This window comes from Buteo buteo, chromosome 12 (genome assembly GCF_964188355.1).
Source record: "Buteo buteo chromosome 12, bButBut1.hap1.1, whole genome shotgun sequence".
In the NCBI taxonomy this organism is placed as follows: domain Eukaryota; kingdom Metazoa; phylum Chordata; class Aves; order Accipitriformes; family Accipitridae; genus Buteo; species Buteo buteo.
This window is the reverse complement of record NC_134182.1, coordinates 674,834-689,149: the sequence shown is the minus strand read 5'-3', so window position 1 is coordinate 689,149 and position 14,316 is coordinate 674,834. Positions and strand designations below refer to the sequence as shown.

General features: G+C 66.6%; 1 protein-coding gene across 1 annotated transcript; it reads right to left on the bottom strand.

Annotated features, from left to right (window-relative positions):
* Positions 1 to 1,213: 1,213 nt before the first annotated feature.
* Positions 1,214 to 13,674, bottom strand: LOC142037684 (polyunsaturated fatty acid lipoxygenase ALOX15B-like). Its single transcript, XM_075042166.1, has 15 exons — positions 13,671 to 13,674; positions 10,913 to 11,916; positions 9,544 to 9,811; positions 8,502 to 8,586; positions 7,944 to 8,156; positions 7,012 to 7,112; positions 6,683 to 6,855; positions 6,043 to 6,186; positions 5,040 to 5,240; positions 4,087 to 4,173; positions 3,763 to 3,932; positions 3,208 to 3,329; positions 2,349 to 2,449; positions 1,963 to 2,133; positions 1,214 to 1,735 (listed from the first exon to the last, which is right to left on the bottom strand). The coding sequence occupies exons 1-15, from the start codon at positions 13,672 to 13,674 to the stop codon at positions 1,556 to 1,558; spliced, it is 3,024 nt and encodes a 1,007-aa protein (XP_074898267.1). The 3' UTR covers positions 1,214 to 1,555.
* Between the last annotated feature and the right edge of the window lie 642 nt (positions 13,675 to 14,316).

Below are 14,316 nucleotides of genomic sequence, written 5' to 3'. Positions count from 1 at the left end.
CCGGTGAGCCGGCGGGTGACGTCAGCGGCGACGTCATGCGGCCTTGGAGCAGGACTGTGGCCCCGGGGGGGGGGGGGGGGACACTCAGGGGTCCGGGCGCACCGCCCGGCCCCGCCCACCCCGCGCGCCCCCGGGGGGGGCGGGGCTATGCAAATAGCCGGGAGGCTGGGGGGCGCGCCGGGGGGCGGGAGGCGCATGCGCACAGCACCCACCCCAGCCGCTCTCCGGAGGGGGGGGGGGAGCGGCGGGCCGCGCATGCGCAGCGGGACGGGGGGAACCCCCCGGTGTCCCCGTGGGTCACGGTGTCCCTCGTCCCCGTGGGTCGTGGCGACCCCATGGGCCATGGTGTCCCGTGTCATCGTGGACGCCGTGTCCACACGCGTCATGGTGTCCCGTGTCCCCACGGCCAGGGCGTCCCCATGGCCGTGGTGTCCCCCCCCACAGCCAGGGTGTCCACACATGTCGTGGTGTCCCACATCCCCACTGATCGTTGTGTCCCCATGGCCGTGGTGTCCCATGGCCGCCATGTCCACACATGTCATGGTGGCCCACATCCCCATGGCCATGGTGGCCCATGTCCCCATGGCCGTGGTGTCCCTCGTCCCCATGGGACGTGGTCTCCTTGTGGCCATGGTGTCCCTCGTTCCCACAGTCATGGTGTCCCTCGTCCCCATTGATGGTTGTGTCCTCATGGCCAGGGCGTCCCCATTGTCATGGTGTCCCATGGCCGTGGTGTCCCTCGTCCCCATGGCCGTGGTGTCCCATGTCCCCATGGACACCATGTCCACACATGTCATGGTGTCGCATGTCCCCATGGGTCATGGTGTCCCCATGACCATGGTGTCCCTCGTCCCCATGGGTCATGGTGTCCTCGTGGCCGTGGTGTCCCACATCCCCACAGTCCGGGTGTCCCCATTGTCATGGTGTCCCACATCCCCACTGATCGTTGTGTCCCCATGGCCATGATGTCCCCATGTGTCATGGTGTCCCGTGTCCCCATGGCCATGTTCTCCCACATCCCCATGGTCATCGTGTCCCCATGGCCATGGTGTCCCCATGTGTCATGGTGTCCCACGTCCCTGTGGGTCATTGTGTCCCCGTGGCCATGGTGTCCCACGTCCCCATGGTCATCGTGTCCCCGTGGCCATGATGTCCCCACGGTCAGGCTGTCCCTTGTCCCCAAACTCAGTCCCAATCCATGCAGCGGTGGGAGAGGAACCACATTTATTCCCCATGTTCCCCCCCCCCCACCATGGTGCAGGCACAGGGGACACAGGGGACATTCGGGTTGGGGGAAACTGAGGCAGGGCTGGGTCGGGCCGGGTCATACTGGGACAATATGGGGCGGGGGGGAGGATGAGGAGGTTGGGGACACCTCGGGGAGCTTGGGGATGGTCCAGGGAGGGTTGAGGACATCTGGGGAGGTTGGGGACATCTTGGGGAGGTTGGGGACATCGAGGCGGGGAGAAGGGTAGGGATGGTCCCAGGAGTTTGGGGACATCCTGGAGGGTTGGGGACATCCCACGGTGGGGGTGTCGGTGACATTGGGGGGGGGTCAGATGGCGACGCTCTCCTGGACGCAGGCGGGGTCGAGGTAGGGGTAGGGCAACGCCAGCCCCTCGTTGCGCTGCCGGATGCGGTGGGAGATGGCGGCCAAGCGGCGCCGGAAGGAGGCCAAGAGCCGCCGTGGGGCCGCCCCACTGAGGAGCTCCTCGGAGCGGGACCCCAGCGGCCGCTGGGGGTCAGAGGAGGTGTTAGAGGTGGGGGGGGTCAGACACCTGGGTCCTCTTGGGGACATGGCGGGGGGGGGACACACACACCACGGTCCCCACCGGGACGCCTGGGTCCTCTTGGGGACATGGGGGACATCCCACCCGGACACCAGGGTCCCCAAAGAGGGGGGGTAAGGGGAAGGTGGGGGGGTGCCCACCCGGATTACTGGGTGTCCCCCCCGCTTCTTACCGGCTCTCCGCCCTCGTAGCTGACGACGCTGAGCAGGGCCAGGAGGGCGCCGGTGGCGTCGGGGGACGGGAGGGTCCTCAGCAGCAGCTCGGCGGTGGCCTCCTCCTTCCTCCGTGGCGGTGGTCGCCCCAGCGTTCCCGGCGTGTTGGGCATCCAGGCGGCGTAGTCGTACTGGGAAGCGGGTGGGGGGGGGGGTCAGTGGGGGGAACCCCAGCGTCTGGGTCCCCCCCCAATCTCCTCCGGGGTCACCTGGGTCCCACCGGGGTCACCCGAGTCCCCTGTGGCCACCAAGGAGGCTCCATGGCCACTTCTGAGATGTACGTGGGCGTTTGGCCACCCTCCAGGTTGCCCCGTGTCGTGCCCCCCCACGTCCCCCCAGGTGTCACCTGGCCGCTGTTGACGGCAGCGTGCCGGGCGGAGCAGCAGAAGATGATCATGGTGACGAACTTCACCAGCTCGGGGCGGCTGCAGAGCTTCGAGGGGAAACCTGGGCGGAGGGTGGCATGAGGTCAGCGATGACCTCACCCGCCACGGGCAGCCCCCACCAGTGCCCCACGCATGGCACCCCACCAACACGCCACCTGGCACGGGCATGGCATGATCATGGCCATCCCATGTCTTGACCGTAGCCATGGCATGACCATGACTGTGGCCATGACCACACCCATCCTGTGTCTTGACCACGGCATGACCGTGACCATGGCCACGACCATGGCTATGACCGTGCCCATGCCATGTTACACACCTGGCTATGAGCATGGCATGACCGTGACTGTGGCCATAACCATGTCCATCCCATGTCGTGACCATGGCCATGACCGTGCCCATGCCATGTCACCAGTCTGGCTATGACCATGGCCATGACCGTGGCATAGCTGTGACCACAACTATGGTGTGAGACCTTGGCCATGGCCATTGCTGTGGCACGGTCGTAACGGTGATTGGGGTCACGGCCATGACTGTGGCAGGACCGTGACCAACACCATCACCACGACCATGGCTGTCACCGTCACTGCGGTGTGACCATGGCCACGACATGACCGTGACCGTGGCCGTAATGATGATTTGACCATGACCACGACTATTGTCGTGATGTGACCACAACCATCACTGCCATCATGACCGTTACCAGGGTGCAACCATGGCAATGCCCATGATGGTCACCATCACCGTGCATAATCATCACCTGGATGTGACCATCACCGTGGCCGTGACCATCACCGTGACCGTCACCAGGCCCCCTACCCGTCTTCTCATTGCCCAGGACAGCATAGGTGAAGATCTCGCCCACCCAGTCCTGGAGCTCGTAGTCCTCGGCCACGTCACTGTCCTCGGGGTAGTAGAGAGCCACGATCCCCTCCACTAGGCTGGGCCACCACAGGGACATCGGTGAGACGTGGGGACAGGGCCGTGCCCACTGTCCTGGCGTCACCTCCAGCAGCTCCCAACCCTGTGGTCCCTGTCCCCAGCCCTGTTGCCTCCATCCTCGTCATCCCCATTCCCCACGTCCTCATCCTTGTTGCTCCCATCACTGATGTCCCCAAGCCCGTGTCCCCATCCCCATTGTCCCCCACCATCTCTGTCCCCGTGTCCCCATGCCTGTTGTCTCCATCCCCATGTCCCCATCTCCAGCGTACAATCCTCGTGGCCTGATCCCCAAGTCCCATCCCCACGTCCCCATCCCCATGTCCCATCCCTGCGGTCCCACCCCGTGGTCCCCATCTTCGTCATTCCCATCTCCATGTCCCCATCTCCCACGGCCTCATCCCTGTTGTCCCCATGCCCATGTCCCCCCCCCACCTCTCGATGGCCCCCCAGATCTCCAGGGCGTCATCGCGGTAGTGGTAGTTGGGAATGTCGGTGACGCCGCGGTGCTCCAGGTCATCGGGGACACACAGCTCCCTGTAGGTCAGCGCCGCCGTCCCCCGGGCCACCAGCTCCAGCGTCCCTTCCCGTCCCACGGCCGTGGCCTGGGGATGCCACCATCCCTCAGTGTCCTCCATCGCGTGTGTGTCCCCCCCAATTCCTCCCATCCCTGGGGGACCCAGCTGTCTGGGTGCTACCGGGGGGGGACACCCAGGTGTCCAGATGCCACCAAGGGGGGGACCCAGGCGTCCGGCTGACCTGGTCGATGAACGCCCCAGGGCTGAGCAGAGCCTCCCGGGCCAAAATGTTGATGTGGAAGGTGAAGCGGCAGTGAGGCAGCAGGAGCTGGGGACATTGGGACAAGGGGGGGACACGGGACATGGGGGACATGAAGGACATGGGACATGGGAAACGTGGACATGGGATACGGGGGACATCAGGGCATGGGGGCTGGGGGACATGGGGACGTGGGATACGAGGGACATGGGACATGGGATATGGGGGACATGAAGGACATGGGAAAGGTGGACATGGGATACGGGGGACATTGGGCATGGGACATGGGGGATGTGGGACATGGGGGACATGGGGACATGAGGACATGGGACATGGAGGACATGGGGCATGGGACATGGGGCAATGGGGACATTTTATGTGTAGGTGATGGGGACATTGGGAAATGGGACATGTGGGCCGTGGGAACATGGGGCCATGTAGGTGGTGGGGACATGGGACGTGGGGGATTGGACATGGGACAGGTGGGTGATGGGGACATGGGATATGGTACATTGGGACATGGAGGCCATGGGGACATGGGACATGGGGACCTGGGACACCGGGGGGACGTTGGACATGGGGACACGGGACACAGGACACGGGACATGGGGGCATGGGACGTGTAGGTGGTGGGGACATTGGGAATTGGGACATGTGAGCAGTGGGGACATGGGACATGTAGGTGGTGGGGACATGGGACATGAGGACATTGGACATGGGGACATCGGACATGTAGGTGATGGGGACATGTGAGCAATGGGGACATGTAGGTGGTGGGGACATGGGACGTGGGACAGATGGGTGATGGGGACACGGGACGTGAGACCTGGGACGTGATAGACTGGGACACGGAGGCCGTGGGGACGTGGGACACCGGGGGGACGTTGGACAGGGGGACGTGGGACACAGGAGAAGGGGGTGCAGTCTGGGGGTACCTGGTGGATGGGGTGGCAGGCGGGCAGGCGGTGGGTGGCCAGGGCGAAGGTCTCCCCCAAGAAGTGAGTGTGCAGCAGGTGGGTGACGGCCTCGTGCAGGGTGAAGTGGGCGCCCCGCACCCACAGCTTGGCCAGCGCCCACCCCCACGGCCCGTCCCCCGGCAGGAAGATGGGCGACTCGGGGCCGGGGTGCTGGGACAGCTGGGGGGGGACACATGGGTGGGGGCGTCAGCGGGGACGGGGGACACGGGGGTGTGGGGGGACAAGGGGACGAGAAGGCACCATGGGGACAAGGGGACGCCATGGGGGCACGTGGTGGCATCATGATGTGGGTCATGGGGACACCATGGGGACAAGGGGGGACAAGGGGACCCATGGGGATATGGTGGCATGGGGATGTGGGTCATGGGGACGTGGGGACAAGGGGACACATGGGGACACGAAGACACCGTGGGGACAAGGGGGGACATGGAGACACGTAGGGGCACATGGGGACAAGGGGACACCGTGGGGGCACATGGGGACATGGTGGCATCATGATGTGGGCCATGGGGACATGGGGACAAGAGGGGACAAGGGGACATGGGGACAAGGGGACCCATGGGGGTATGGTGGCATGGGGATGTGGGTCATGGGGACGTGGGGACAAGGGGACACCACAGGGACAAGGGGACACATGGGGACATGGTGGCATCATGATGTGGGGACAAGAGGACACCATGGGGACAAGGGGACACTACGGGGACAAATGGGGATATGGTGGCATCATGATGTGGGACATGGGGGTGTGGGGACAAGGGGACACCAGGGGGACACGAAGACACCGTGGGGACAAGGGGGGACATGGAGACACGTAGGGACACATGGGGACAAGGGGACACCGTGGGGACATGGTGGTGGCATCATGATGCAGGTCATGGGGACAAGAGGGCACCATGGGGACAAGGGGGGACACGGGGACATGGGGGGACACAGAGGGGACACGGGGGGACACACACGGTACCTGGATGGCGATGGGCAGGAGCTGCTGGCCGGGGCTGATCCAGAGCAGGCAGAGGGGGGCGGCCAGGAATTGGGGTTCCCCCCCCACGCGCCCCGTGGGGAGCCCATCCAGCAGCGCGTAGTCGGCCAGGAAGATGCGTCCCCCCTGCGCGCCCCCACATCTGGGCGTGTGTCCCCCGGCCAAACACCTGGGTGCCCCCCCAGATGCCTGGCACCCACCAAACCCTGGGGTCCCCATGACCCTTGGGACCCCCCACCCTGCCCCAGACACCTGGGACCCCCCCAAACCCTGAGGTCCCCTTGACCCCTGGGCCCCCCCACCCTGCCCTGGACCCTTGGGTGCCCCCCCAGATGCCTGGGTGCCCCCCAGATGCCAGGGCCCCCCCAAACCCTGGGGTCCCCATGACCCCTGCGACCCCCCACCCTGCCCTGGGCACCTGGGTGCCCCCCAGACCCCTGGGTGCCCCCCCAGATGCCTGGGAGCCCCCAAACCCCGGGGTCCCCAAGACCCCTGGGACCCTCCACCCTGCCACAGACCCCTGGGTGCCCCCCCAGATGCCTGGACGCCCCCAAACCCCGGGGTCCCCGTGACCCCCCGGACCCCCGGGACCCCCCACCCAGGGGCTGGGGGGGCGGCCGACCTCCATCTCGCGCCGGAGGCAGGTGGCGGGGCCGAGGCTGGGTGCCACCATGGGGGGGGTGACGGGGAAGTTGGGGGGCAGGCGGGAGCAGCGGCGCAGCAGGACGGGGTTCACCCCGCTCAGGTACTGCGCCCCGAAAAACGCGTCGTCCTGCCAGTGCCGCAGCACGTACTCTGCGGGGGGGGGGACACAAACACAAATGGGTGCCCCCCCAGACACCTGGGTGCCCCCCAAACACCTGGGTGCCCCCCACCCAAACACCTGGGTCCCCCCCACGTCCCCCCCACCCGGACACCCGGGTGCCCCCGGTGTGAGGGAGGGGCACCCACCACTGATGGGGGTCCCGGGCCCCTCCAGCGCCTCCTGAATGTCCTCGAAGCTGCGCCAGGAGCCACCGCAGCGAAGCCCCCGGAGGCGGACCCGGATCTGGCTGGGGACAGGGGACATGGGGACATCATGGGGACATCATGGGGACACCATGGGGACACCACGGGAACATGAGGACATGGGACATGGGGACACCATGGGGTGTGGGGACATGGGGGACATGGGGAGACGGGCTTGGGGACACTACGGGGACATGGGGGGGTGGCACATGGGGACACCATGGGGACATGGGGACACCATGAGGTGTGGGGACATGGGGGACATGGGGAGATGGGCATGGGGACACCATGAGGACATAGGGACAGGGGACATGGGGATGCCATGGGGACATGGGACATGGGGACACCATGAGGTGTCAGGATGTGGGACATGGGCATGGGGACACGGGACATGGGGACACCATGGGGACACCATGGGGTGGGGGACATGGGCAACATGGGGAGATGGGCATGGGGACATAGGACATGAGGACACCAGGGGACATGGGGACACCATGGGGACATGGGACATGGGGACAACATGGGTTGTGGGGACATGGGGGACATGGGGAGATGGGCATGGGGACACCATGGGGACATAGGGACATGGGACATGGGGACATCACGGAGTGTGGGGATGTGGGACATGGGCATGGGGACACCATGGGGATAGGGGACATGGGGATACCAGGAGACATGGGGACACCATGGGGACATGGGAGATGGCACATGGGGACACGGTGACAGGGGACGTGGGGACACCATGGGGACGTGACGGGGACGCGGGGGGACACACATGGGACCCAGTGGGGGACAAGTGGGGACATGCAAAGACAGTGGTGGCGGGGACACTTGGGGACACTCGGGGGACGTGGGGGGGTGACGGCGACACTGACGCGGCGGCGGCGCGGGCGGCGATGTTGGCGCGGTGTCCCAGGGGATAGGCCAGGCTGGGGGACAGCTGCCGGGGGGGGGACGGCGACGGCGGCGACGGCGGCGACGACGACGGCGACAACGCCGATGGCGGTGGCGGGGGGGGTGGCCAGGGGCAGAGGGCGGGGGGCAGCGCCCGCAGCCGCCAGGGCCACCCCGGGGCGTAGGGCTCCCACCTGGGGGGGGGGGGACGGACTCGTGGGTCCTGCTCCCAGTGCTCCCAGTAACCTCCCAGTAACGTCCCGGTCGTCCCCAGTGACCCACCAGCGCTCCCAGGAACCTCCTGGTGCCTCCCAGTGCTCCCAGTCTCATCCCAGTGCCCCCGCAGTCCTCCCAGTCCCCCCCCAGTGACATCCCAGTGCTCCCAGTCCCCCCCCAGTGCTCCCAGTCCTCTCCTAGTCCCCCCCCCAGTCCCCTCCCAGTGACATCCCAGTGTTCCCCGTCCCCTCCCAGAGCTCCCAGTCCCCTCCCAGTGCCCCTCGCCATATTCCCCGTCCCCTCCCAGTGCTCCCAGTCCGTACTGGAAGGCCTCCTGGCGCTCCCTCCGCTCCTCCCGGCGCTGCTGCAGCAGCTGTGGCTCCCAGGTGGCCTCACGCGGTGTCCGGGCTGGGGGGACATCGGGGGGACATGGGGGTCCCAGGACAACATAGCAGCCCCTCCCCAGTGCCTCCGGTTCCCTCCCACTCCCCACGTCATGGGAGGTGATGGGGGTCACAGGTGTCCCCATGGTGTCGTGTCCCCGTGGCCCCACAGTGTCCCCATGTCCCCATGTGTCCCCACATCCCCATGTCCCCTCACGTCCCCATGGTGTCCCCGTGGTGTCCCCTTGTCCCCGTGTCCCATATCTCCATGGCATCCCCATGTCCCCCCATGTCCCCATGGTGTCCCCATGGTGTCCCCTTGTCCCCGTGTCCCATATCCCCATGATGTCCTCATGTCCCCATGTCCCCCTACGTCCCCATGGTGTCCCCATGGTGTCCCCTTGTCCCCATGTCCCATATCTCCATGGCATCCCCATGTCCCCCCATGTCCCCTTGTCCCCATGGTGTCCTCTTGTCCCCAAGTCCCATATCCCCATGGCATCCCCATGCCCCCCCATGTCCCCATGGTGTCCCCATGGTGTCCCCTTGTCCCCATGTCCCATATCCCCATGATGTCCTCATGTCCCCATGTCCCCCTACATCCCCATGGTGTCCCCATAGTGTCCCCATGGTGTCCCCTTGTCCCTGTGTCCCATATCCCCATGACGTCCTCATGTCCCCACATCCCCATGGTGTCCCCGTGGTGTCCCCTTGTCCCCATGTCCCATATCCCCATGGTATCCTCATGTCCCCCCATGTCCCCATGGTGTCCCCATGGTGTCCCCTTGTCCCCATGTCCCATATCCCCATGACGTCCTCATGTCCCCATGTCCCCCTACATCCCCATGGTGTCCCCGTGGTGTCCCCTTGTCCCCATGTCCCATATCCCCATGACGTCCTTGTGTCCCCCCACGTCCCCATGGTGTCCCCGCGGTGTCCCCCTGTCCCCACGTCCCCCCCGCGTCCCCCACTGTCCCCGTACCAGTGCCCTCCCGCAGCTCCAGGCAGCCGCTCTCCAGCCAGCGGTAGCAGGGGAAGGTGGCCCTGGGGACGTCCCCATCGCCCCCACCATCGCCGTCCCCGTCCTCATCGCCGTCCCCGTCGTCGTCCCCGTCCCCCAGGGGCCCGGCGACAGTGACGCGGGCGCAGAACCAGCGGTCGGGGACGAGGGACACCAGCGGCTCCTTCCACAGCCGCACCAGCAGGAGGGTCCCCAGGGGCTGCGCCGACGTCACCTCCACCACCACCGTCTGTGGTGGCACCGCCTGTCACCCCCCTGTCGCCCCCCGTCACCCCTCGTGTCACCTCCCCTGTCCCCCCCATGTCACCCCGTCACCTCCATCACCCCTCGTGTCACCCCCTGTCACCCCCATGTCACCCCATCACCCCTTGTGTCACCCCGTCACCCCCATGTCACCTCCATCACCCCCCATCACCCCTTCTGTCACCCTCCATGTCACCCCCCATGTCACCCCATCACATCCATCGCCCCCCATGTCACCCCCTGTCACCCCCCCATGTCACCCCATGTCACCCCGATCACCCCTTGTGTCACCCCATCACCCCCATGTCACCCCCATCACCCCCATGTCACCTCCATCACCCCCATGTCACCCCCTGTCACCCCCCATCACCCCCCGTGTCACCCCATGTCACCCCATCACCCCTTGTGTCACCCCCATGTCACCCCCATCACCCCCATGTCACCTCCATCACCCCCATGTCACCCCCTGTCACCCCCCATCACCCCCTGTGTCACCCCATGTCACCCCATCACCCCTTGTGTCACCCCCATGTCACCCCCATCACCCCCATGTCACCTCCATCACCCCCCATCATCCCTTCTGTCACCCTCCATGTCACCCCCCATGTCACCCCCATCACATCCATCGCCCCTCATGTCACCCCCTGTCACCCCCATGTCACCCCATGTCACCCCATCACCCCTTGTGTCACCCCCATCACCCCCCGTGTCACCCCGTCACCCCATCACCCCCCGTGTCACCCCATGTCCCCCTGTCACCCCATGTCACCCCCATCACCCCTTGTGTCACCCCCATCACCCCCATGTCACCCCCATCACCCCCATGTCACCCCCTGTCACCCCCCATCACCCCCCATGTCACCCCATGTCACCCCATCACCCCTTGTGTCACCCCCATCACCCCCATGTCACCCCGTCACCCCCATCGTCCCCCGTGTCACCCCACGTCCCCCTGTCACCCCATGTCACCCCCCGTGTCACCCCCATGACCCCCCCGTCCTCCCCCCATGCCTCGTCAACCCACTCAGTGCCCCCCACTCCCTCCCAGCGCCCCCCAGTCCCCCCCCAGTCCCCCCAGCACACTCACGCTGCCGGCGCGCAGGCGATGGAGGGGCCAGTCGAGGTGGCAGGGGGGGCTCTGTCCCCCCGTCCCCACCAGGCTGAGGGTCACGGCCGCCATCGTCCCCCCCCCCCACCGGGACCCCGTCGTCACCCTCACCCGGTAGCGCGCCCCCCCGCCGGACACCGGCGTCCCCTGGGGGCTGCCCGGCTCCCCGGGGGGTGGCGGGGTCCCCTCGGGGACATTTGGGGACGCCGGGGTCCCCTCGGGGGCGGACGGGGCCTCTGGGGATGCCAGGGTGCTCCCAGTAACCTCGGGGTCCCTCCGGGGTCCCTCGGGGTCCCTCGGGGTCCCTCCTGGGGTTCTTTGGTCCCTCGGGGTCTCTTGGGGTCCCTCCTGGGTCCCGTGGGGTCTCTCGGGGTCCTTGGGGTCCCTCTGGGTCCTTCCTGGGGTTCTTGGGTCCCCTGGGGTCCCTCCCGGGGTCTTTGGGTCCCTCGGGGTCCCCTGGGTCCTTCCTGGGTCCCTTGCGGTCCTTGGGGTCCTCAGGGTCTCTTGGGGTCCCTCCTGGGGTCCTTGGGGTCCCTCTGGGTCCTTCCTGGGGTTCTTGGGTCCCCTGGGGTCCCTCCCAGGGTCTTTGGGTCCCTCGGGGTCCCTTGGGGTCCCTCCTGGGGTTCTTGGGTCCCTTGGTGTCCCTTGGGGTCCCTGGGTCCCTCCTGGGTCCCTTGGGGTCTCTTGGGGTCCCTCTGGGTCCTTTCTGGGGTTCTTGGGTCCCTTGGGGTCTCTTGGGGTCCCTCCCGGGGTCTTTGGGTCCCTCGGGGTCCCCTGGGTCCTTCCTGGGTCCCTCGGGGTCCTCGGGGTCTCTCGGGGTCCCTCCTGTGTCCCTTGGGGTCCTTTGGGGTCCTCGGGGTCCCTCCCGGGGTCCTTGGGGTCCTTGGGTCCCTCGGGGTCCCCTGGGTCCTTCTTGGGTCCCTCCTGGGGTCCTTGGGGTCCTTGGGGTCTCTCGGGGTCCCTCCTGTGTCCCTCCTGGGTCCCTTGGGGTCCTCAGGTCCCTCAGGGTCCTCGGGGTCCTCGGGGTCCCTCCCGGGTCCCCCCCGCGGCAACGCCGGCTCCCCGGGGCACTGCTGGGTCCCTTGGCCACCCCCGCAGTCCCAGTCCCTCCCCAGTTCCTCCCAGTTCCCGGCTTTGACCGGTTGGAGCACTCCCGGGACCCGTCCCCCCGCCCGGGGATGCCTGAGTCCACCCGGTTACACCCCAGTTACACCACTGGGCCCAGTAAAACCAGTTCCACCCCTGCTTGCATCAGCGACCCCCGCCGCGGTTGCATCCCAGTCGCATCCCGGTCGCACCGCCGGGTCCCGGCCCCGCCGCGGTTGCATCCCAGTCGCATCCCGGTCGCCCCGCCGGGTCTGGGCCGCACCCCGGTTGCATCCCAGCTGACCCCAGTTACACCCAAGTTACACCCCAGTTACGCCACAGCTGCGTCCCAGTTCACCCCAGTCACGTCCCAGTTGCGCCGCTGGGCGCCATCCCACCCGCGATCCAGCCCGCTCCAGTTACGCCCCAGACATGCCGCTGGGTCTGCACCACACCCCGGCTCCGTCTGAGTTACACCCCGGTTTACACCACTAAGTGTTGGCCCAGCGCCCTTTTATCCCATTGATCCGGTACGGGACCCAGTATGGCCAGTTACACCCCAGTTTAGACCCCGCCACCAGGTCGGAGCTTGGGGTTTGGCCCCCCCACCCCAGTTCCACCCCAGTTTACACCACTGGGCTTGGTTCCCTCCCAGTTACACCCCCGTCTGGACCACTGGCCCTGGCCCCCCACCCCAGCTCACCCAGTTCCCACCGGTGGGCGCAGTCCCATCCCAGATACACCCCAGTTTACACCAGTGAGCCTGGCCCGCTCCTCGTTACCCCCATTTATACCACTGGGCTTGGCCCCAAGCCCAGTTACATCCCAGTTATGCCACTGGGGCTGGGCAGCACCCCAGCCGCATCCCAGTTCACCCCAGTTTACACTGCAAAGTCTTGGCCCAGCACCCTTTTACACCCCTGATCCAGTACGGGACCCACTATGACCAGCTACACCCCAGTTTAGACCCCGACACCAGGTTGGAGCACTGGGTTTGGCCCCCCCATCCCAGTTACACCCCGGTCCGGAGCACTGGGCTTGGCCCCCCACCCCAGTTCACCCAGTTCCCACCAGCGAGCCCGGTCCCATCCCAGTTACACCACAGTTTGGACCACTGGGGCATGGCCACCCATCCCATTTCCTCCCCAGTTTACACCACTGGGCTTGGTTCCCTCCCAGTTACACCCCGGTCCGGACCACTGGGCTTGGCCCCCCACCCCAGTTCACCCAGTTCAGACCACGGGACCTGGCCCCTCCATCCCACTTCCTCCCCAGTTTACACCACTGGGCTTGGTTCCCTCCCAGTTACACCCCAGTCCGGACCACTGGGCTTGGCCCCCCACCCCAGTTCACCCAGTTCCCACCAGCGAGCCCGGTCCCATCCCAGTTACGCCCCAGTTTACACCACCGGTCTTTTCCCTAACGCTAGTTACACCCCAGTTTACACCTCTAGGATTCCTCCCCCATCCCAGTTGTACCCCAGTTTACACCACTGGGCCCGGCCCCCATCCCCCTTCCTCCCCAGTTTGGACCATTAACGCCCCCAGCCTGGGGACAGCACCTTTATTGACACCAGTAACGACTCCCAGTACAGACCAGTTTGGCACCGGGGACACCCCAGCCCCCCTCCCCCTCCCCAAAGTGAACCCACGCATCCGGGGTGACCCCCCCCAGCACCCAGACCCCCCCTCAACCCCTCACCATCGCCCCCCCCCCCAAAATGGAACCCGGGGGTCCGGGGAACCCCCCAGCACCCAACACCCCACTGGGACACCCAGACCCCCCCTCACCCCATAAGGGACCCAGGGGTCTGGGACCCCCCCAAAATGGCACCCAGACCCCCAGAGACCCCCCCCAGCACCCCAAATCCCCCCCAGCCCCCCCTACAAAGAACCGAGGGGTCCTTGTGGACCCTCAAAAGGCCCCCAAATGGCACCCAGACCCCCAAGAACCCAACAAAATAGCACCCAGACACCTGGAATCCCCCCCAAAATGGCACCCAGACCCCCAGAGACCCCCCCAGCACCCAACTCCCCATGGGGAACCCCACACCCCCCCACGATAAGGGACCCAGGGGTCCTTGTGGACCCTCGAAAGGCCCTAAAATGGCACCCAGCCCCCCAAGAACCCAACAAAATGGCACCCAAACACCTGGAACCCCCCCCAAATGGCACCCAGAGCCCCAGGACCCCCCCAAAATGGCACCCAGACCCCCAGAGACCCCCCCCAGTACCCCAAATCCCCCCCAGCCCCCCCTACAAAGAACCGAGGGGTCCTTGTGGACCCTCGAAAGGCCC

Excerpts from the sequence above, each read along its gene's own strand:
- LOC142037684 (XM_075042166.1), bottom strand. Across the intron at positions 5,241-6,042 it reads TCCTGCCCATCGCCATCCAG|CTGTCCCAGCACCCCGGCCC; the intron begins GTACCGTGTGTG and ends GTCCCCCCCCAG. Across the intron at positions 3,330-3,762 it reads ATCTGGGGGGCCATCGAGAG|CCTAGTGGAGGGGATCGTGG; the intron begins GTGGGGGGGGGA and ends GTGGTGGCCCAG.